Here is a 24,371-nt window from a genome sequence, read left to right on the forward strand (position 1 = left end):
TCTCCATTTCGGGCCTCTTTGCCACACGTTAGCCTTCTTGGAGGATGGTCTAAGCAAGGTCTTCCTTACAACTCTTTAAGGTTAAGGTGGCAGCTCATGTCTGTTACTGTGGTTGGGTTCTGGATTCCTCGTTCACTTCTCATCCAGATGTGGTTCATTTCTTGAAAGGGGCTCATCATCTTAGGCCTCCTCTTCATTGTCTTTGTTCCGAGTGGAACATTGGTGTGGTTTTGTGTGGCCTAGTGGTTAGGGTGGTGGACTTTGGTCCTGGGGAACTGAGGAACTGAGTTCGATTCCCACTTCAGGCATAGGCAGCTCCTTGTGACTCTGGGCAAGTCACTTAACCCTCCATTGCCCCATGTAAGCTGCATTGAGCCTGCCATGAGTGGGAAAGCGCGGGGTACAAATGTAACACAAAAAAAAAGGCTGTCTTTGAACCTCTGAAGCAGGCTACTTTGAAAGATCTTCCTCTCAAATCTCTCCTCCTTGTAGCTGTTGCCTTGGTTAAGGGAGTTTGAGTTACAGACGTGGTTGGTCAGAGATCTGTTCCTTCCTTTCTCGGATTCAGGAGTGACTATTTGTACCTTTCCTTCTTGGCTTCCCAGGGTGATTTCAGCTTTTCACCTTAGCCAACATCTTTTTCTGCCATCTTTTAAGGAATGGGATTGCAAGATGGATTTTTGCTTGCTTTGTTGTCTTGATGTTCAAGAACTTCTCTGGTATTTATAAGCTACCAATGTTCTCAGGCGATCCAATCATCTTTTTGTTCTTTTTTTTTTTTTTAATTGAAAGAAGCCTTTATTCAAAATTGGGAGCAATACCAAAATTCAAACAAATAGATAGTGATTGAGATCAAACAGAGCTTCACTAACAACGAAATACAAACTGGGAATCACCAGCAGTTAACAGGAATAAGCTCCCCCAACAGATGAAACAGGTTAGAATAAGCTTCAATATTTCTAGAAATTAATACAGTTAACCCCACCCCCTTCCCCATCCCACTAACAGATGAAAGGAAACTTAAAAAAAAAAAGGGAAGGGAGGGGGGAAACACTCCCCAAGACCACCCCCTCCATCTTCCCCATCCACCATCCCTAATCATCAGCATGAACAATTGGAAATAAAGGGGAGCCAAATAGCTTTCCATTTAGATATCGTTTTACAACACTTTGCCCATAACCGTTCCATTTCGCATACATACCATAGTTTATTAAGCCACCTGTGAAGTCTTCCATGAAGCAGCCAAAGTAACCCTGGCCGCTAACATTGCTTGACGAATCAATAAAGATTGTGAGGTAGTGAGGCCAGGTGGTTTTTTAGAAAAGAGAAAAAATTCAGGAGACCACATAATTGGCTTAGCGATCCATCTCTGGAGTCTAGACTGGACCAACTTCCAAAAAGCACGGACTTTAACACAAGTCCACCACAGATGGCCCATGGTACCCTCCTGTCCACATCCTCTCCAACACAAAGACGATACCTGTGGGAACATATGATGAAGGCGAGCACTATACAGGACCTTCCATGCATTTTCTTTAAAAGGTATGGAGATAGAAACCTTTTACAATGCACATTCCATTTGTGTCCAATCGTCATCACTAAAAGTCATCCCCAACTGCCGATGCCAGCGCACTCGGTACTCAACAGGGGTCCAGACCCACTGATGCTGAATAGAATATAGACAAGAAATCAAGCCCCTCGTCCCTTTAGAATCTTCGCACAAGTCAGCCAAAGAATATTCATGCAAAACCTTTGCCCTAATCTCCCTTGTAGAAAGAAAATGTTTAACTTGAGTATAAGCAAAAATATCTTTAGGGGATATTGCGTAATTATCAATCAAACTTTCAAATGGAATAAAGGTATCTTCATCAAAAAATTGGCCCCAGGACTCCAGGCCCGCCGCTCGCCACTGCATAAAGATCCCAGAATCAAGGCCTGGAGGGAAAAGATGGTTGTTAGTTACTGGAGTAAGCTTAGATAGGATCAAATCTTGCTTACCAAACAGGCTATCCCAATAGTGAAACGTAGTCAATATTGAAGGACAAATCTCCTTTTCCAACAATCTATACCTCCGAGGAAGCCAGATCAACAAACGCAACTGAACTGCACCAACCGAAGACTGCTCCAAGCCAATCCATCTTGGGAGAGTGCATGATACCCAATGGCCACCCGCGCTTGGGCTGCTTTATAATACCAGTATATATTCAGGACACCTAGCCCTCCCTCTTTTTGATCCTTATATAGCAACATTTTGGGAAGGCGCGGCCTCTTGTTTGCCCATATAAAGAGTTGGAAACGATACTGAATCCCCTAAAGAAAGGAACGGGACAGACGTAAGGGAAGGACCTGAAAGAGATACATCAAGCGGAGCAATATGTTCATTTCAATGTAGCAATCCTTCCAAACCAAGATTTTATTTTGTTTTTTATTTATTTATTTATTGCATTTGTATCCCACATTTTCCCACCTCTTTGCAGGCTCGATGTGGCTTACATTATATCATGAGTAGTGGAAATAGATTAGAAAATAGACATTTAGTGTTACAGAAAAGATCTTGGGTAACATAGTAGAATTTTAAACAAGTAAATATTATAAAACAGTTCTGAATATCTGTGGAGGGGATGCATACATTTACATACATACATGCATACATTTACTCCAAAGACCCCCAAGCCTCCAAATCTTATTCAGATCTTTCAAAAGGGGAGGATAAGTAGCTGAAAATAAGTCAGAGAATTTACTGGTAAGTGTAATCCCTACGTATTTGATGCCTCGGGTCACCCAACGAAAGGGAAAGGATTCTTGCAAAGACAGTAAAATCGGGTGAGGGAATACCGACTGCCACGGCCTCGGATTTAGACATATTTAATTTAAAACCAGACACAGAGGAATAGGCATCTAAAAGCTGAGTCAAATTAGGCACAGAAATTAAAGGTTTAGTTAAAGAAAGCAATATGTCGTCAGCAAACATAGCCAACTTATATTCCTGGCCCTCAACCCAAAGCCCTGAAATATCAGGGTTAACACGAATAGCATTCGCAAGAGGCTCCATAACCAGAGCAAATAACATAGGTGAAAGGGGACAACCCTGCCTAGTCCCCCTAGCAAGGGGGAACATAGGAGAGATGCCCCTGTTAATACGGACACAAACCTTGGGAGAATTGTACAGAGCTTGAGTCCAACCACTAAATCCCAGCCCAATCCCCATCGTCTCCATGACCCTGATCATAAAAGGCCAATGAACACGACCAAAGGCCTTCTCAGCATCCAAACCTAAAAGATATAAGGAGGTCTTAGACTTAGTAGCTAAATGTAAAACGTTTATCATTCGACGGACATTATCTTTAGCTTGTCTATGAGGAATAAACCCAACCTGATTCGGATGGACCAGGTCCGGAAGTACCTTAGCCAAGCGATTCGCTAGTACCTTAGCTATAATTTTAACAGAATTAAGAATACATATGGGATTATAAGAGGCACACTCTACCTTGTCCTTACCTGGCTTTGGTATTACAGCTATCCAAGCTTCCATCATAGTAGGAGGAAGAGCCTCTGCTTCCTGCACACCAATAAGGATCTCAGCCAGGAGAGGCGCCAACTCACCCCTAAACACTTTATAAAAGTCATTTGGCAAACCATCCAATCCGGGAGCCTTTCTGGCTGGTAAGTCTTTGATAACTGCAACAATTTCCTCTACCTGAATGTTACCATCCAACAAAGAACGCTGCGCATCAGACAATGCAGGAAGATTTTGAGAGGAAAGAAAGGCCTCAATAGCATCGCTTTGGATAGTAGGGTCTGCCGAATATAGAGATTCATAAAAGGACTTAAAACGCTTATGAATCAAAGAAGACTGATTCAGCACCCCATTCTTCCCAGTCCAATCCGCAAAATAGTACGATCGAGCCGCTGCTGCCGCAAACGAAGGGCCAACGAATGACCCGGTTTATTCTGGGAAAAATTTTGGTGTAGCTGATGCTGACCTTGAACAAACTTTAAGTGTTCTGAATATATATTATCCAATTGAAGGTGAAGAGCTTGGATTTTCCTCAAGATGGATACCGAGTGCAAAGACTTATGCTGGGTCTCCAAATAGGATAACTGAGACAAGCACATATTCACCTCCTTCCGCCGGGCCCTAGCCTGAATACCAGCCTGTTTTAAGAAAAAAACCCTCGTTACAGCCTTTAAAGCATCCCAAACAATCCCCATTGAAGGGCCGGAGTTCAGGTTAATATCAAGGTACTCCTTTAAGAGAGTGCGATATGCAGCCAGCAACTTCTCATCTCTTAATAAAGAAACATTAAGAGTCCACCTGGTATCCTTATCCGCCTCACAGAGGGAAGAGAGATGAAGCCAAACTGGAGAATGATCCGAAATAGTAATAGATCCAATACCTGAAGTGCTGTCACCTTGGGCCAAGGCTATATCAAGGAGAAGAAGTTGTATACGAGAATAAGAGGAATGAGAATAAAAAGAGTAGTCTCTTTCTCTAGGATATTGTAAACGCCACACATCACACACAGCCAAAGTGCCAGCTAATGCAGCCAGGGCCCTAGAGATTTTGATGTCAGTCTTCGAGACGGCACCAGATGTATCCATATGTGGAACAAACGTAGCGTTGAAGTCACCTCCTAGTACCATCTTACCAAACGGATCAGATTGTGCCACGTTTCCAAGCTTGATGTAAAATTCGACCTGAGAGTCATTTGGTGTGTACACATCTACTAAAGAAAAGTCTAAATTATTCAAAGACACGTGTAAAATAAAAAAAACGACCCCTAGGGTCACACTTAATTTTTCTTACCTGAACCTGTAGAGAAGAATGGAGCAAGATCGCAAACCTCCACTTCTTTGAGGCGCTGGCATCGGAAGCACAAAAAACATTAGGGTACTGATGATGAGTGAGAAATTTTTCATGATCCCGCTTAAGAATGCGTCTCCTGTAAAAATACTACTTGAGGAGTATGTAACAGTAATTCCTTAAATAGCTTTTGGCGCTTTTGAGGAGAGTTAAGACCTTTGGCATTATAAGTCAAGATCAACAGTCATTCATAACACAAATAACATGCTGACATGCACCCAGCTCTGTCCAGCAGCTGTTGAATGGGAAAAGATAAGAAGACCCGTAAAGCAGGGGAAGAGAAAGAAACCTCCCCCCACACACACTCCCCCCCCCCCCCGTCCCTCCCTCCCATTCCAACCCCCCTTTCTCCCACCCCAGCCAATCAAAACTCCATACAATACACATCACTCCTCCCACCCTCTCCCTGTTCCCAACCATCCCAAACCCCTAGATAGGGACTAGAAAGCCCCTTAACTAGATACCATAGAGAAAGAAACTCACCAACCCGATGTGCCACCCAAACCGCCCGCATATCCCCACTACCCCAAATACATACATACCTCTTGATATGTCTCTCAAAAACACAGTCCTCACTCCCCTACCTCCCCTACAACCTTCATCCCTCTCCCTGAAGACGCTAGAGCAAGCTTAAAATAGAGATTATACATCCCATGTTCACAGCAATATGAACCCAAGGCACAAAGAAAGTCTGATATAAAATCAACCGGTTACTTCAGTTGAGTTTCGAAGGAATCTTAGATTTATTAGAAACCCTCTTCCATTGCTGAAGCTTGGCCCTAGCAGCAGGAGCGATATCCACCGGACGATGCTCAGTAGTCGCCAGGCCTTTGTCATATAGAACCTTCCAGATGTCTGCTAAGAGTCTGAACCGATGTAGCTTACCCCCCACCATGAAGCAAAGAGCAAATGGAAAAGACCAGCAGTATAAGATCTTATTTGCTATCAAAATGTCTAAGGCTGGTTTCAGTGCCCTACGCTTAGCCAGAGTCAATTGTGACAAATCGTGGAACACTTTCACTTTAGCCTCATTGTACTCCACATGGGAAACCTGCTGGACTCGCTGCATCACTTGCTCCTTAATGGTAGACGACGAGAAACAAGCTACAATATCCCTGGGCTGATTATCAGTTCTCTTTCCCAAGGCTCTGTGTGCTCTCTCCACCATGGAGACCTCCGACCCCAGCAACTTTCCACATAATAATTTTACCACCGTAGCTGCATCTTCTTTGTCCCCTGTTTCAGGAACACCACAAACCCATGGTCATCAACTTTATCTTGCAGCTCATCTAGGTAATCGAATAGCTTTGAAATCTTGGAGACAGCACCAGTCAGTTGCTCAGCTTGCTCGTCAGCAAGAGTCTCTAATTCCTCCACGCGCCCCCCCCCCCCCCTAGCTCACGGAGGTCCACACTTAAAACGTCCATCTTGTCTAGAATCTCTTCCTTAGAGGATTTAATCTCCTCTCTAATAACCTTAAGGCATTTGGCAAGCTCTTTTGAAATGCCCTGTTTCGCCGAGGCACTGCCCACCTCGGCAGAAGACAACGCCGAATCGGAGTGGGAGGCGCGGGCCGAGGCGAGCACATGGCGATTCGCGGCCTTACCAGCTTGCCGCGTTGACTGCCGTTCGCTTTCCTTCCGCACCAAAGACATTGTTGCAGCCGTTGACTCAGCTGATGTAGCAAATAAGGCTCAGGGGGAGATTAGACGCACTTTATTGCTATTATAAAGCAGGGACACGACGGAGCTCCGAACTTAGGCAGCCGTCCGCGTTGGTGACGTCACTTCCTCTCCCATCTTTCTGTTCTTTTATCGGGCCTGAATCAGGGTGTGTGGTGTCTAAGGCGACTGACTGTTAAGGAGACTATTTCTTCTGCATACCTTCTTTCAGGCAAGCAGCTGTTGGCTTCTCTTTGAGTTCATTCTGCTAATGCCCTAGCGACTTCTTGAGTGAAATTGTGAATTTTTTCTCTTGAAGGCTTATGTAAAGCAGCTACTTGTTTCTGATTGCATACTTTTTCTAAGCATTATCTTCTGGATGTTGTGGCTAGAGCAGACTCTTGTTTTGACTGGTGCTCTCTGTAGGAGTTTCGGATTCCCACCCTATATGAGGACTGCTTTGCTACATCACACAATTCTCTGGATTCATCTGCTACTGGTGCTAAGGAAGGAAAAATTAACTTACCTGATAATTTTCTTTCCTTTAACTGCAGCAGATGAATCCAGATCCCCTCACCCGTCCTCAGTGCACTGTTCTCATGGTTTGTTCATTTCTCTGTTTATGATAATGACACATTTTGAGGTTAAAAGGGTTTTGCTGTTTTCTACTATTCCAACTCAGTGAGAAAGAGGATCTATTATGCCTCTTTATTCCTTCTACTTTGTTATGAGTAATATTGACTAACCAAGAAGCATACTGTCCTAAAAGACAAGAGTTCAGTGCTCTCTTACCTCTCCACCTGATGACAGATGGTCATAACCCACAAGTCTCTGGATTCATCTGCTGCAGTTAAAGGAAAGAAAATTATAAGGTAAATCATAATTTTTCTATACAAAGCTACACTTTGCTTCTATATAGCCTTGAAGAACAAAATGAACTCATGAAAAAGAGAAGACAAACACTTCAGAATTGAACCCTTCTGGAATTTCATCCTCTGAGGATTTGTCTTTGGTCCAAAACATTTCCTTAAGTTTGTATAACTACTTTTTAATTTTATTTTTCAGTTTTATGTTTTTGTAATTTTCTGTCACTAATCTTTCATAAAGCTTCTATTTTCAAATTTGATGGCTTATAAAGAGGCTTTAAGTAAATAGACATGGGTTGTAATCACCAAGAAAGATTACATTAATAAACAGATTCAAGTGCAAACTCAGATTCTAAAGGGCTATTCTGTATTGTACATGGATTGATCACTGTTCAGCACTTTTGCCAACAATATCGAGTAATCAGTTTGCAATAGCTTTCCAGGAACAGTTAGATATAATCAGTGCTTCCTTAGATTTAATTTATTCACTAGATCCTAAGAAAGTTGTTCCCCTTAAAGGTAAATGGGGAAACTTTACCCCCTATTTCTCTACAGCTAGTTGTAATGCAAGATTTTAATAACTCTTCTAGTTATTTAAATCAGTGCTCTACTGTGGTGTTTAAAGCTTTGAAAGATTATTTAGCTGATTTCATTACTGCTGCTATTCTTTCAAGGAAGGTTACATGCCTGATTCCCTGGAAAAAGCCTCCATCTGACCATTAGTGAAAAAAACAAACAGCTTGACATTCAAGGTTCCTGATAATTACCATCCCATCTCGTCTTTGCCATTTTTAAGTAAAAGTGATAGGTTGCTCTTTTGGCAACATCCTTTGTTGCGCTTACTTAATGGCATTGGGCTTTTTGACTACTGGCCAGGTACTGATGTGATATGTTAGCTTACTTCTGCGCTTCCAAATATTTTTGTTGCACACGAGCTACTTTTGCTGTAGCTGCATTCTTGAGTGCTCTGGGAGGCATGTGTTTTGGTGGATGCAGACTTGCGGCCTCATGGGGGGGCTGGTGGCCTCCATGTATGCTGCCAGCATTCATGTCTGCGGTATTCTTGTTGAGTTCTCCGGTCCTATGTGCTTGCCACACAGCTCCTTTTCTCCTTGTGGAATGTAGCTCCCTCATTGCAGGTTCAGCCATGGAGCAGGGATTCCTCATTGAATATGGGAAGGCGGTAGAACGAGAGGACATGAAATGAGATTGAAGGGGGGCAGACTCAAAAAAGATGTCAGGAAGTATTTTTTCACGGAGAGGGTGGTGGATGCTTGGAATGCCCTCCCGTGGGAGGTGGTGGAGATGAAAACGGTAACGGAATTCAAACATGCGTGGGATATGCATAAAGGAATCCTGTGCAGTAGGAATGGATCCTCAGAAGCTTAGCCGAAATTGGGTGGCGGAGCAGGTGGGGGAAGAGAGGTTGGTGGTTGGGAGGCGAGGATAGTGGAGGGCAGACTTATACGGTCTGTGCCAGAGCCGGTGATGGGAGGCGGGACTGGTGGTTGGGAGGCGGGAAATATTGCTGGGCAGACTTGTATGGTCTGTGCCCTGAAAAAGGCAGGTACAAATCAAGGTAAGGTATACACATATGAGTTTATCTTGTTGGGCAGACTGGATGGACCATGCAGGTCTTTTTCTGCCGTCATCTACTATGTATGTTACTATGAATAGATCCTCGAATTCATCTATGCAGGTAGAGCATGGTCGCATCGCTCCATCCTGGTATGTTGGGTGGAGCTCCACCGCATAAGCTCCATCTCTGCATGCACTGCATAGTAAATGACGGCAGATAAAGACCTGTACGGTCCATCCAGTCTGCCCAACAAGATAAACTCATTTACATGGTATGTGATACTTTATATGTATACCCAAGTTTGACTTGTCCTTGCCTTTCTTAGGGCATGGGCCGTAGAAGTCTGCCCAGCACTGTTCTTGTACTAAGTTCTGAAGCTAACGTCGAAGCCTCTTAAAATTTACACTCCAGCCCATCCCTATCTATTCAGTCACGATCAGGGCATAGACTGTGGAAGTCTGCCCAGCTCCCGTTTTGTTTCCCAATTACTGGTGTCGCCACCCAATCTCCGCTAAGATTCCGTGGAGCCATTCCTTCTAAACAGGATTCCTTTGTGTTTATCCCACACGTTTGAATTCCATTACCATTTTCATCTCCACCACCTCCCGCGGGAGGGCATTCCACATATCCACCACCCTTTCCGTGAAAAAATACTTCCTGACATTAGTCCTGAGTCTGCCCCCCTTCAACCTCAGTTCATGTCCTCTAGTTGTACTGCCTTCCCGTCTACGAAAAGGTTAATTTGCAGATTAATACCTTTCAAATATTTGAACGTCTGTATCATGTCACTTCTCCTTTCCTCCAAGGCATACATGTTCAGGTCAGCAAGTCTCTCCTCGTACGCTTTGCAACACAAATCCCATACCATTTTTGTAGCTTTTCTTTTCACCACTTCCAGTCCTTTTACGTCTTTAGCAAGATACGGCCTTCAAAACTGAACACAGTACTCCATGTGGGGCCTCACCAACGACTTGTAGAGGGGCATCAACACCTCCTTTCTTTTGCTGGTTATGCCCCTCTCTATGCAGCCTAGCATCTTTCTGGCCATGGCCTTCACCTTTAGATCCTCAGACACCAACACCCCAAGGTCTCTCTCCTCAGTCGAGCTTACTAATCTCTCCCCTCCTGTTCGTTATCTCTCTTTTGGGTTTCTGCACCCCAAGTACATCACTGTACACTTCTTGCCATTCAATTTTAACTAATCTATTACAATTGATACCAGTATATGTCATTATTTGCCAAATATGCAAATATATACTAAAATTATTATTTTTTTATTTTTATATATGCAGTGCTCAGTGTGAGTCAAGTGCTTTTGAATCATATAGTCAAAACAACTACATTTGAGCACAGCGACCAATTGCCATCATTGCACTGTTCCCTCCTTACCTGCCTAGATGATGACTGAACTAGATTAGGACAAATATCCTGAATGGGTTAAGTTGGTATGTACAATGCATTCACTTAGCTTAACACGAAGTGCTGGCAGGTCCCACTTTATGCTGTTGGTGCGTGCTCCTAAATTCTGTGACTGATGTGCTATATGCGTGCTGTAAAATCGAATTAAATTGCCATCTTCCTCGCTCAATCTCTCAAGGGAATAGATTGAGAGAGGTAGATGGCAATTTAATTCGATTTTACAGCACGCATACATCAGTCACAGATTTTAGGAGCATGCACCAAGAGCACAGAGTGGGACCTGCCAGCAATTCATGTTAAGCTAAGTGAATGCATTGTACATACCAACTTAACCCATTCAGGATATTTGTCCTAATCTAGTTCAGTCATCATCTAGGCAGGTAAGGAGGGAACAGTGCAATGATGGCAATTGGTCGCTGTGCTCAAATGTAGTTGTTTTGACTATATGATTCAAAAGCACTTGACTCACACTGAGCACTGCATATATAAAAATAAAAAATAATAATTTTAGTATATATTTGCATATTTGACAAATAGTGACACATACTGTTATCAATTGTAATAGATTGGCTTTATTTCACCAGTTTGAGAGATTTGAACCCTTAATTGAATACTATTAAATTTTAACTGCCAGACCCTCGACCATTCTTCTGTGGTTCGGAGATCCCCTCTCATCATTTCTACTCCCTCCAGAGTATCCACTCTATTGGCTATTTTCGTGTCATCCGCTAAAAGGCACACCTTTCCTTCCAACCCTTCAGCAATATCTCCCACAAATATATTAAACAGAATAAGCCCCAGCACCGACCCCTGAGGAAATCCACTGCTCACCTTTCTTTCCTCCGAGCGAATTCCATTTACCACCACCCTCTGCCACCTGTCAGTCAACCAGTTTCTTATCCAGGTCACCACTTTTGGTCCTAAGTTCAACCCTTTCAGCTTATTCACGAGTCTTTTGTGGGGGACCATATCAAAGTCTTTGCTGAAGTCCAAGTAGATTACATCTAGCACACGTCTTTCATCCAGTTCTTTGGTCAACCAGTCAAAGAAGTCAGTAAGATTTGTTTGGAAGACAGAAAAGCAGATCAGTATATGAACTTTATTATTGATGTTGAATATAAGAATATTGCCTGACATAGACCGTGTTTCGCCCAGCAGGGCTGCGTCAGGGGCTACAAAACAATAACGCATACAATAACTAATATAATATAAAAAAATAATGTAAACAACTATATCAAAAATCTGTATTAAAAATCAATCATAACAGCTGAGACAATATTAAACATACCTACATTTTACTTCTTCATGAAAATTTGTGTACATATATATATATATACATATAAAAGTGATTAGATTAATCTATGTATAATCAATAAATATTAGTAAAAGATAGATAATTGAGGGTTAAAACATAATTAAAATTACATAACCATATAGATATAATAGAATATAATATTAGACATAAAAAATCAAAATGTAAAAGTACAGAAGGTAATACAAATGGGCCACATACATATTGAATATAATGTATTGTAGAATGCTTTTGTAAAGGTAGTAGTTTATTCCAACAGTTGATGCTATGTATAAAGAACAAAATGAAATAAAATAAATGTAATATAACCCATGGCACATCTGTAATATAAAAATATTATAAAATGAAACTTGAATAACTTCACCAAAAATGTAAAAAAAAACCCAGCATTGGTCGTAATCCTACAAATGAGGACAGACCTGAAACCCAAACAACAACAACAAAAAGGTAGATTTGACAAAATGAAATTCTTGTTTAAAGACTGTAAATAGACCCTTTGTAAGTAAACTGTGTAGGTCACTAGAAACCATTAATTGCCAAAGTTGGCATTGAGTAGACAAGACTGTAAATGTACTGTCCGAACCATGATGTGAACATATATTCATTGCTTGTTCTTTTATTCTACCATCTAAGATTAAATACAAAAATGGAATTATGCGTATATCGCTCCATGAGTAAGAGTGCTCCTAATGTACCAAGTTAAACATAGCAATGAGAAACCGCTCATTTTAAGTGCTCGTAATATATACGTCAGCCAAAGGTTAAAGTTGAATGCAAAAACGCGCCAAAATTGACGCCAAGGGTAACTAGTAACAAAACTTTGTCCACAAACTTTAAAAATAAAATTTATCACTGCTAAAATTCAAAACAAAAAACCTATCACTGCTAAATTAAGGTATTATGTATTTATATGCTTGACTGTCGTATATATTACGGTGCTTTTGTGACCAAATGTTTTTTCCAGCGACAGTTTTTTGTCTTGGTATACTCGTGCTTTCTGCTACAATTAAGGTGAGTCCTTCTGTGTTTAGCTTTTATCGAGTTAATGCCATATATTCCTGATAATTGATAGAGCTTTGTTATTTTGTTGATGCGACTCATCAGGGCTCTGTGCAGGTATTACAAGCACTTGAAATGAGCGGTTTCTTGTTGCTATGTTTAACTCGGCACATTAGGAGCACTCTTACTCATGGAGCGATATACGCATAATTCCATTTTTGCATTTAATCTTAGATGGTAGAATAAAAGAGCAAGCAATGAATATATGTTCACATCATGGTTCGGACAGTACATTTACAGTCTGTCTACTCAATGCCAACTTTTGGCAATTAATGGTTTCTAGTGACCATACTTTACTTACAAAGGGTCTATTTATAGTCTTTAAACAAGAATTTCATTTTGTGAAATCTACCTTTTTGTTGTTGTTTAGGTTTCAGGTGGGTCCTCATTTGTAGGATTATGACGAATGCTGGGGTTTTTTTTTTATAGTTTTGGTGAAGTTGTTCAAGTAAGTTTCATTTTATAATATTTTTATATTACAGATGTGCCATGGGTTATATTACATTTATTTTTTTTGTTTTCATTTTTAATTTTGTTCTTTATACGTAGCATCAATTGTTGGAATAAACTACTAACTTTACAAAAGCATTCTACAATACATTATATTCAATAAATATGTCCCATTTGTATTACCTTCTGTACTTTTACATTGTGATTTTTTTATGTCATCTAATATTTCATTGTTTTTATATGGTTTAAAATAGTATTATACTGTGTTATATCTATATGGTTATGCAATTTTAATTATGCTTTAACACTCAATTATCTATTTTTTTATTAATATTTATTATTGATTATACATAGATTAATCTAATCACTTTTATATATATATGTATATATATTTATATGTACACAAATTTTCTTGAAAAAGTATAATGTGGGTATCCTATATAATAAAACTCACCCTCAACGTTCTGAGGACACTGACGTCACTGTCAGGTCCTCCGGGCACTTCCTTCTGGTTAGAAGCCATCATGGTGGTGAAGCCACCAAAAACACTGTGTTGGGGACCCGCCCTCGCGTCAAACGTGATGACGTCGAGGGCGGAACAATGTCAGCAGATTGAAGGTGGTGCCGAGGTCCGCAACAATGGCGGACGAACGCTGACGGGGTGAGTAGGGATGGGGGGGAGGTCCGGAAGGAAACCGTGCTAGCGCCCGTTTCATTGCCGCAAGAAACGGGCATATTTTACTAGTGTTTAATATTAGCTGTTATGATTGATTTTTAATATAGTTTTTTGATATAGTTGTTTACATTATTTTTTATATTATGTTAGTTATTGTATGTGTTATTATTTTATAGGCCCCTGATGCAGCCCTGCTGGGCAAAACACGGCCTATGTTGGGCAGTATTCTTATATGGAACATCAATAATAAAGTTCATATACATCTAATACTGATCTGCTTTTCTGTCTTCCATCTTAGAGTTTGCGGATTGTTTGCCTTGCTGTTTAATAAGATTCGTTTGGCAGGATTTTCCTTTGATAAAGCCATGTTGCCTCTGGTCCTGTAGGCTTCTAGAAAGTTAACTATCCTTTCTTTCAGCAGCGACTCCATTATTTTTCCTACCACTGACGTGAGACTTACCAGTCTGTAGTGTCCCACTTCTTCTCTGTCTCCACTTTTGTGAAGAGGGACCACATCCGCTCGTCTCCAATCTCGCGGAACATGCATGGTTCTTCCTTGACTCCAAATTTAGCCAGGGCTCTGCCTGTAAAGCCTTGCTCTGGCCTTGGCTGTAGAGCGCGCCTCTGTGGGGTGGGACTCCATCTCTATAGAGAACTGAAAAACAGCCAGACACAATCCAAAGGGTTGTGTGGAATGAATGTAAGGAAATGAGGAAAGTGGGAAATACCCTCAGAAACCAAGGCTTCTGCCAAGGTCTAATCAACAAGACACTGTTATCTATAAAAGACTTTATGCCCGTGATCAAGTTTCTTTCATGGGGTAAGTATTCCCTACTCCACTCATTCAAAAATGCCCATATAGGAGCATCATGCAAAATTGCCCATAATAGAGCACAAATTTTTTATACAAAAAAGCCCATAATAGAGCACAAATATTAAAGATAACTGAGTAAAAAAACTGTTCAAGCTACAGCATGGCATGCATCAACTTAGCTCAATAAATGCTGGCTTGACAACCCCACAGTTCAACTGTTGATTTTCAACGGGGCCCTATTTGTTTCACCCATAACAGGGCTTCATCAGGAACCACTCAGTTGGATCATACTGACAGGGGTATTGGTCTGTAGACAAAACAAACACCAAACTCAGATTATCATACTCTTTTAATACAAACATATAACTTCTGAAAACACTTACAAAACAATTCAAAAGCACAAAACCCACCCAACACTGGAGCACTTACCTCAAGCTGACTAAGCTTCTCTTACAACCGACAGGGAAACTACTGCCACCACACAAACAGCATTATAAAAACACCTAAGTGAAATGATTCACAGCCGTGCAGGATTGAAAAGCCACTGACGTCATCATGATCATGACTATACAACGTGACTGTGTAACAGAACGAAATACTGAACACCTTCAACAATAAAACATCAATAACACCCCCCCCCCCCCCCAATAGTGGGTATTACTGCAGCAAAAATCAAAAAAAGCTGTGTCAATGATCTAAATCACTTAATCAATAAAAACATGCAGGATTTGAGAAACACTAACGTGATCACGTAAGCAACTAAGCAACATGACCAAGAGGTAAAGAATCTCCTCCCACTGGCCAATCACGCTGCAAGAAGCTAAAGACTAAGAGGCTGCATCATAGCACAAAGTGAACTGACAGTGAGAAATTCAACTCTGTCAGTAGCACAGCCATAAGGCTGCATTGTAAAACAGTGACCTGACAGGGAGAAAATAGTAAAGGAACAAATCTTAACTGTGAAGAATGTCAATAGATGAATAATATCACATCAGGGAACAGCTGACTTGCAGAAAAAAGCCCTGATATAGCATATAATTCAAAACAAAATTACTTGAATACTGAAATACTCACAGGATATCAATAGCCCTGATACAGCATATAACTCAAAATAAAATTGCTTAAATGCTAAAATGCTCACAGGACATCAGTGTAACACAAATGATCAATAGAAGGCATTCCACTCTATAGAGCTATCCAGACCATGTGGCTCCAGACTATTCAAAACAAAAATCCACCTGGTTTCTTTCCTTGAAGCATTAATTTACGATTGCCACCTCTGGGGGGCAATTCTACTCTATAACACAGCAACGCAACTCCTCAAATTTGTGTTTAAATGCCAAACAATGTTTAACCAAAGGTTCTTTCAATACTGATCTGTTTATATTAGATTTGTGTTCAGATAATCTAATTTTTAACATTCTAGTTGTCATGCCTACATACATTTTCTTGCAGGGGCAAGTGATGGTATAGACAACAAAATCAGTAAACTGCATGGCTCAGAACCATTATTTGTGTCAAGTTACGGAATGTTTCCCTCAGGAAGTAAGGTCTTAGACGTTTGTTTCCACATAGAATGAAACATCTTCTTTATAATGGAGTTAACTTGGCTCCCAAGTGTAAGATGGTGATCAATTGTAACACCTAAAATTTTGAGGCTATCAGAAATAGGAAGAGAATGATCAGGAGTGTTTAGGGTTGTGGATTTATAATTATTATGTGGGGAAGAGAGGATAAGACAATGTGTTTTTTCGGTGTTTAATTTCAGTTGAAATGAGTTTGCCCATGAGTCCAAGATGTTCAGACTGCGCATGATATTATTTGTAATTTCAGAAAGGTCATGTCTGAAAGGGATGTAAATGGTGATATCATTAGCATAAATGAAGGGGTGAAGTCTTTGATTGAATAAGAATTTGGCCAGAGGGGACATCATTATATTGAAGAGTATTGGTGATAATGGGGATCCTTGAGGTACTCCACAATGTGCTTTCCATGGTGGTGAAATGTTTGTTTTTGATTTAACTTGGTATGTTCTTGTGATTAGGAAACCCATGATCCAATTAAGTATATTTCCTCCAATCCCAAGGTGATCAAGTAAACGTAAAAGTATATTGTGGTTTATCATGTCAAATGCGCTCGACATGTCAAATTGGAGGAGGAGTATACTTTTACCTATGGCAGTTTCATGCTTGAATTTAGCTAGAAGAGTGACTAGTACAGTTTCAGTACTATGGAAGGGGCGGAATCCTGACTGTGATTCATGTAATAATGAGAAACATGTCCATATATTCCATAAGCTGTTTGGACACCATGCTCTCCATCAATTTAACTATTAGTGGGATGGGTGCGACTGGGCGATAATTGGTAAGGTCGTTACATTTTTTCTTTGTGTCTTTCGGTAATGGGGTGAGTAGGATGTTGCCATGTTCATCGGGGAAGAGACCCTGTTGAAGCATGTAATTTAGGTAAGATGTAAGGTCTTCAATGAAGCAATTGGGGGCGGATTTAAGTAGGTAGCTTGGGGCAAGCATCCAATTTACAATGTTTATTGGAGAATTTTCTAATCACTTGGGTAACAAATTCAACAGTGATAAGAGCAAATTTAGACCAGAAACGGTCAGCTGGGTTTGGGCTACTTATGAGATCTCCATATATCAGGATATGGCAGCGGGGAGGAGGGGAGATCTGTGCCCCCTTACCACTCATCTGAGGGAACAGGGCATCCAGTATAGATGGCAATTCCCATTTGCTTTACAAGTTAGCAAAGATGGCCAGCTCCAAATGGAGCTCAACAGAGAGGCGGCAATGGCTTTTCTTCTGGTAGATAGCAGTCATGTGTAAACCTCCCAGCAAGCACTCTGTTTCTACCTTGAGTGCAGAGGGTTACAAATGGCACGGGTCCTCTTTGGCAGCAAGTCGCAGCTGGTGATGTGCACCCAGGGAAGAATCACTGACATTAATCTTTACCATCTATTGGGTTTTCATACCCAGATGTGATGAGCCTCGGGGGAGACGCATTGACGTGTTGCTGGCAGTGCTGGTATCTCCAGTGCAATGTTGGCTGTACATTTTACTATTGATGTGATAATTTGACTCTGTGGGGCTGGTTTGAGTTGATTAAGCAGTGTAGATACGATGGGGGCGGGGGAGTCACTTCCATAAGGGATTGTATTTCTATTGTTTAGGTTTTAAAGAAGGGGGAGGAGTAGGATGGGGGTGAGACTGGGGGAGCTGATGGGGTGGACGGAGTGGGGAAGAGGGTTATAAAACTTTCTGGGTAGGGTAGGTGGGGTTACAACAAAAGAGAGGGAGGGGGTGGGTGGAGCAGTAATATAGTCTTTGATATATCCCTTCCGGCCCCATAGCTTTGTCCATCTTCAGATTCTCAGGCTGTTTATAAACGCTTTCTTCTGTAAATGGCGTAATATCCACTCCATTCCCTGATATTCCCTCGGCAGCTAACTGCGGTCCTTCTCCAGGATTTTCCTCTGTGAACATTGAAGAGAAATAATTGTTTAGTGATAAAATGTATAAGTATAATGCAACTTGGAATATATGTGTAAAATGACAAATTTTAAATAATTTTTGCAAAAATGTATGTGTTCAACTTAAAAAACATTTGTAAGCCGCTCATCCACATTTTCTAAGTTGATAACAGCCAACACAAACAAACCATTAAGATAATACGATAAAATAATGAAATACAAAAATCAGCAACCACACACTAAACCTTCCCTTCCCTCCTGCCATTTTGCTCAATCACCTCCAACTTACGAACAGCTAGATGGTGTTTTCTTCAGTGAAAATGTTCGGCTAAAAATAAAGCCTTTAAGTTCCTTATAAATATTTAACAAGCCATCAGTCTTGGGTCCAAAGCCAATCTGTTTCATTCACATGGGCAACAAGAAAAGCATGCTTTCTGTTTTCAGCCAGATATAGTTGTCCAGAAGAAGGAAGTGCAACAACCTTACACTGACCGCAAAGAGCAGGACAGTATTAATATATTGAGGCATATTTCCATCTAATGCTTGATAAATCAAGGCAAAGATTTTATGGTTTACAAGCAAAAAAGCCCGTTTCGCAAAAAATGAAATGGGCCCTAGCAAGGCTATCGTCTAATCGCCATTATGTTTTAAATTCTCTCCCTTTCCGAATCAGCGTTTTTTTCTATTGTTCCTCTTTACACCCCTGCCCTCCCCTCCATCCATCCATGTCCAGCAACTCTTCTCTCTTCCCTGCCTTCTCCTCCATCCATATCCAGCGATTTCTCCTCTCTTCCCTGGTCTCCCCTCCATGTCCAGTGAATTCTCCTCTCTCCCCTCCCATCGCATCCATGTCCAGTGACTCGCCCCAGCCCCCACCTGTCCCCCTTGTAAGCACCCGAGTTCCAGTTCAACCCCAGCCCTCACCTGCCCAACCTCTTCTCCCACAACAGCCCTCCTTTCTTTCCTGCCGCCCTGCCTTCCAAACTTTTATTTCACCTGAAGAAGCAGTGGCGGCAGACTCAGCTTGGTTTTCATCCAGCCTTCCCTTTCCTTCCCTCTCAGTGGCCCGCCCTCCTCTGACATAATTACCACTTTCTGCAAAGGCAGGAGACTGAGAGGGAAGGGAAGGCTGGAGGCGAGCCGATTACGTAGTCGATAACGTAGTATCTGATTTGCATATGATTGTGAAGCCAGCCAGCCATCCATCCAGGGATGCAGATTGACCAGTTATTATATAGAGAGATTCTTCAGTGCACTGAGAACCAATTCCATTAGGCAAAAAGTAATGTAAGCAAAATGCCAAGCATTGACAAATGAGCAACTGCATTGTGAACCAGTTGAAGGGCTTTTTTTGTTGTTGTTATATTTGTACCCCACGCTTTCCCACTCATGGCAGGCTCAATGCGGCTTACATATTGTATACAGGTACTTATTTGTACCTGGGGCAATGGAGGGTTAACTGACTTGCCCAGAGTCAGAAGGAGCTGCCTATGCCTGAAGTGGGAATCGAACTCAGTTCCTCAGGACCAAAGTCCACCACCCTAACCACTAGGCCACTCCTCCACTCGGAAGTCCCCCAAATAAAGAATTGCAATACTTCAGGCATGAGAAAACCAAGGTGTGAAAGACAGTCCTAAAATCTTTAGAGGAAATAAAACACTTTAAGTGTGGTAGAGATGGCCTAAAAAATGTTGTGCATACTACTTCACTTATTTGTAACTTTATCAAAAGAGATGAATCCAGAATGGCTCAGAGACAAGGTGAGGCTATAGTAATCACATGGTCTTCCAGAAAAATCACAGCCGGGCAGCCACAAATTTTCATTCAGCTGAGAACTGTCACTTCATTACTTACATTTATATCTGTTTGTTTTAGTTGATATCCATTTCCCTTTAAGGCTAAATGCTTGACTATTGATAAAAATGCTCCAGATATTGTGGAAGTTGGACACCAAGTTCACCTAATAGCTGTCTATTTCTTCCAACTGTGAAGAAGGTCTTCATATCACACCAATATGAATACATTTTCCATTACCTCTTTCCAGATTAACGTACAGTGTTTCTTCCTTACCCCATATGTTCTGCTATTCTGTGCCACTCTTCCGCCCTTTTTTCCTACCCTGGCCCATAGATTTTAGTAAAGCCTTTGACATGGTTCCATACAGGCGATAATAAACTGAGGGCCCTCGGTATGGGCCCTAAAGTGACTGACTGGGTTAAAAACTGATTAAATGGAAGGAGACAGAGGGTAAAGGTAAATGGAGTTTGCTCCAAGGAAAAGGATGTTATCAGTGGTGTACCACAGGGATCAATCCTTGGGCTGGCTCTTTTTAACATCTTTGTGTGTGATATTGTGGATGGACTATCTGGTAAAGTTTGTCTTTTTGCGGATGGTACCAAATGCTGTAGTAGTGTGGACTCCCCCAGAGGGTGTGGATAGAATGAGGAGAAATCTGGCGAAGCTTGAAGAATGGTCCAGAAATTGGTAACACTAATGCTAAAAAAAATGTAGGGTCATGCACTTGGGTTACAAAAATCCAAGAAAATAGTATAGTATAGAGGGTGAAGTACATCTGTGTACGAAAGAAGAATGGGACTTGGGGCTGATCATATCTGATGATCTTAAGGTGACGGTCAAAGCCAGAAGGATGCTCGGGTGCATAGGGATAGGAATTGCCAGCAGGAAAAAAGAGGTTATAGTGCTCTTGTATAACACTCTGGTGAGGCCCCATTTAGAATACTGTGTGCAATTCTGGAGACCACACCTACAAAAAAATATAAACAGGATGGAGTCAGTCCAGAGGGCAGCTACAAAATTGGTCAGTGGTCTCTTTCATAAAGTGTATAGGGACAGACTTATAGACCTCAATATGTATACTCTGAAAGAAAGGCAGGAGAGTGGGGATATGATAGAGATGTTTAAATACCTCCATAGCATTAATGTACAGGAGGCGAACCTTTTTCAAATGAAGGAAAACTCTGGCATGAGAGAGCATAGGGTGAAATTACAAGGTTATAGGCTCAGGAGTAATCTAAGGAAATACATTTTTCTTAGAAAGGGTGCTAGACGTGTGGCATAGCCTCCTTGTAGAGGTGGTGGAGACAAGGACTGTGTCTAAATTTAAGAAAACATGGGACAGGCAAATGAAATCTCCTAGGGAAAGGAGGAGATAGTGGTTGCTGAGGATGGGCGGACTGAATGGGTCATTTGGCCCTTATCTGCTGACATGTATCTAGGGGAATCACATACATATTAAAAGGGATCACTGATTAGGCAGAATCTTGCAATATTCCTGTGGCCAGAATTATAGTTGACAAAAAGGCATTACCCACATTTAGTTGTTGCCTCCTATCCATCATAAAGAAGGAAACCTTTAAGAACAATCTACCCCTCATTTCCTCAAGTCTAGCAAGAAAAAACATGATTAAATGTATTAAAGACTAAAGAAATGTTGCTGTTACTCCTTGCTAACTGTTGCTTGGCGATCACATCCTAATTCTGTGTCAAGATCCTTTCTCTGTTTGGTTCCAGTTTTATACTAAGCTGCAACATGAATGAAAGATTAAGAACCCCTAAGCCTAAAAAGAAGAGAAGGGGGGAAGAGAAAGCAAGAAGGGTGAGATAGCAAAAAAAAAAGGAAGTGTAAGGAATAGCATATGGAATGCTATGGGGATGAAAAGCTGGGACTTAGCGGTGGAAGCTGACGTGAGTTAAACAAGGGAAGTTATGAAGGACCAGCCCAGTGGTTCACTAATAATGCTGTACATTTCCATGCAGATGCTCAGAGTTGGCCTGCTGTGTAGGCAGTGTTCATCACACCTAACAAGAGACTCAACTGTCTCTCCATGGTGACACTGGGTTGAGGGCAGAGTTTTTTACATGGGACTTGAGCATGTAGAAAAGCATTCTGTGTTTTCTGGTACCTGTTATAAAGTTATCCTCATTGTGGCCAGACCTCAGGTCAGCATTCTAAATGTAGTCATGTTCTTGGACCTGTAGCCATGGGCTCTTACTGTAATGGCTGTGCTAAATAAATTGGAAGAGTACATTTATAAATAATAAAAAGAAAAGTATTTAGCTGTGAATTAATATTAATGGACCGCAGCCCAACAGAGATAGTGGTGGGGAGGTAAAGCAGGAGGAGGGAGAAATAAGAAGCAGAGTATTACCTCATTACAGCTTATGAATGTATATGCTTCCTATGTACCTCTGGATCTGATGCTGTTCCTTTCTTCTTAACCGTCAGAGGTGGAAGACTTATACAGCTTCTTGGATTCTGACACATTATTGTTTATAGAGCATTGGCAAATTTATAAATCTGAATTCTTGTAATCAGAGTAGTGTTAATACCATGTCAGCTAGGACTGGATCAATTGTAGCATTTATATTCTTGGTGGGATTCAACATAATACATGAGTAAAAAATTATGTGACCACAATTGTAATGTGACAGTTGACATCTGTTCCATTCTAAAAGAAGAGATCTGTAAGACTCTGCACTTAGGACAAAAGGACTCTCGTATATAGGGTTTTTTTGTGAAAAGACCTGTTGGTAGCTGCATTAAAAGTAGCATTGCTTAGCTTCCCTCCGGACAGCCCAGAATGTGACTGATGGGTTACATCTTCCATCAGGTAGAGACTCTGATCTAGGAAGAATCAATAAGAGCCCCTGCCAGCTAGAGGCAGATCCAGTATTCTCAGTCTCCAGCAGGTGGAAGGTGGTAAGCCCTTCAGTCTCATTCCTCTCTCTTTGTTCTATTTCTCTTTTTCTATACAGTATAGCTTGGTTTAACAGAGTTTTGTCTCTTTCACGTGTGTAGTTCATTCTTCTGTGCATCCAGGGTATTTACCTGTGGTTGAAGACACCTGAAACAACAGAGATTATTCAAATAGGCTGTGCTACATCCTGTATTTGGTGAACCCTCATTTTGTTAGACAAAGCTGAAAATTTCTCAGGTGCCCAGTGGAATCAGAGCCTAAAATTTATATGCTGATGCATAGAAGCCAAATCGAGATAGTCCAGTGTCTGAGATGGTGAAGAAAAATGTCTTCAACTTGCATAGTTCCCTTTGCCATCAACCAAAGAAAATTTGTAAAGCTGTCACAGGGCCCCGCCTCTCTTCTCCATTCCTCTCTCTCCCCCTCTGCCCAGTCTTGACATTAAGCAGTTTCTTTGAGCCTCATGTTACCTAACTGTACTTAGATGATGTACTGTATCTCCTTTTGAATGAAAACTGTTGTATAGGTTCTAAAATTGACATGTCGAACAATTTATACTGAAAGAAACCTTTTTAAATTGGTTTTACGCAGGTGATTCGTTTTGTAAGTCCTCAAGCTATGTATTTATAACCTAAGACCTATGTTACACAAGAGAATTAGAGAGTTTCCTTTAGAGTATAGTACAGAAAACCACCTCATCCATATAAAGTTAATGGCAACAAAATAATTATATTTTCAATAAAAATTATGATTTCATTAATTAAGTGCCACCAGCATCTACCTCTAAATTGTTCATGCAAAAAACCAAGTTATTTATTTGGAAGTAACTTGGTGCTTACAATACACAAGGTTTAAGAGCTATTGATATACTTAGTATACAATGTAGCAGCTAGTTTAATGTGTTCATATTTGTCATCTGCCATTTTAATATTTGACATAGAAGAGCAGACTACAGTCACATTCTGCATTCTGGCATCTTCTGTCACAATGGAAGAGAAAAACACTTCAATGATGAATTAGCACATTACTCCTATAGCTATTATTTCTTGTTCCATGTTCCCCCTTCCACATCTGTTTGCATTTGAGTCCAGGAAGAAATTTCATTTTTTTCCATGTTAAGTCCTGAACTACTGTAGCATTGATACAGTGAGCTGACTAGAGTGAGAACTCATGTTATACTGTTATATATTATTACAGCTTTATTGGTATATCAGAAGGCAAGTTTGGAGCGTCTCCAACGAGAACTTGAGGTTCAAAAGAAAAAGCTGGGCAAACTAAAATCAGAGGTCAATGAAATGGAAAATAATCTTACACGAAGGCGGCTGAAAAGATCGAATTCTGCTTCCCAAATTCCTTCAGTAAGTTTATCCCATAGATCAGTGGTTCCCAAGCTTTGTCAGGTCACGCCCCTAGGCTACACATTTCTTCTCAAGTCTCCCCCCAGCCCCCTCCCCCACCCCCAAAGCAC

At 41.1% G+C, this 24,371-nt stretch overlaps 1 protein-coding gene and 1 long non-coding RNA gene across 6 annotated transcripts in view; one reads left to right on the forward strand and one right to left on the reverse strand.

The window, feature by feature from the left end:
- TAB2 (TGF-beta activated kinase 1 (MAP3K7) binding protein 2) overlaps positions 1–24,371 on the forward strand; it is a 174,483-nt gene that overhangs the window by 97,596 nt on the left and 52,516 nt on the right. For all 5 annotated transcript variants that reach the window (XM_030198047.1, XM_030198049.1, XM_030198050.1 and 2 more), the window contains exon 4: positions 24,101–24,261. In XM_030198047.1, coding sequence (XP_030053907.1) covers positions 24,101–24,261 — 161 coding nt within the window. The remainder of the gene's footprint in view (positions 1–24,100; positions 24,262–24,371) is intronic.
- On the reverse strand, positions 442–24,178 carry LOC115466657. Its single transcript, XR_003941574.1, has 3 exons — positions 24,099–24,178; positions 10,142–10,147; positions 442–453 (listed from the first exon to the last, which is right to left on the reverse strand). It is a non-coding gene; the product is annotated as an uncharacterized LOC115466657 (long non-coding RNA).

The sequence above is a fragment of the Microcaecilia unicolor genome, chromosome 3 (assembly GCF_901765095.1).
Source record: "Microcaecilia unicolor chromosome 3, aMicUni1.1, whole genome shotgun sequence".
Lineage (NCBI taxonomy): Eukaryota > Metazoa > Chordata > Amphibia > Gymnophiona > Siphonopidae > Microcaecilia > Microcaecilia unicolor.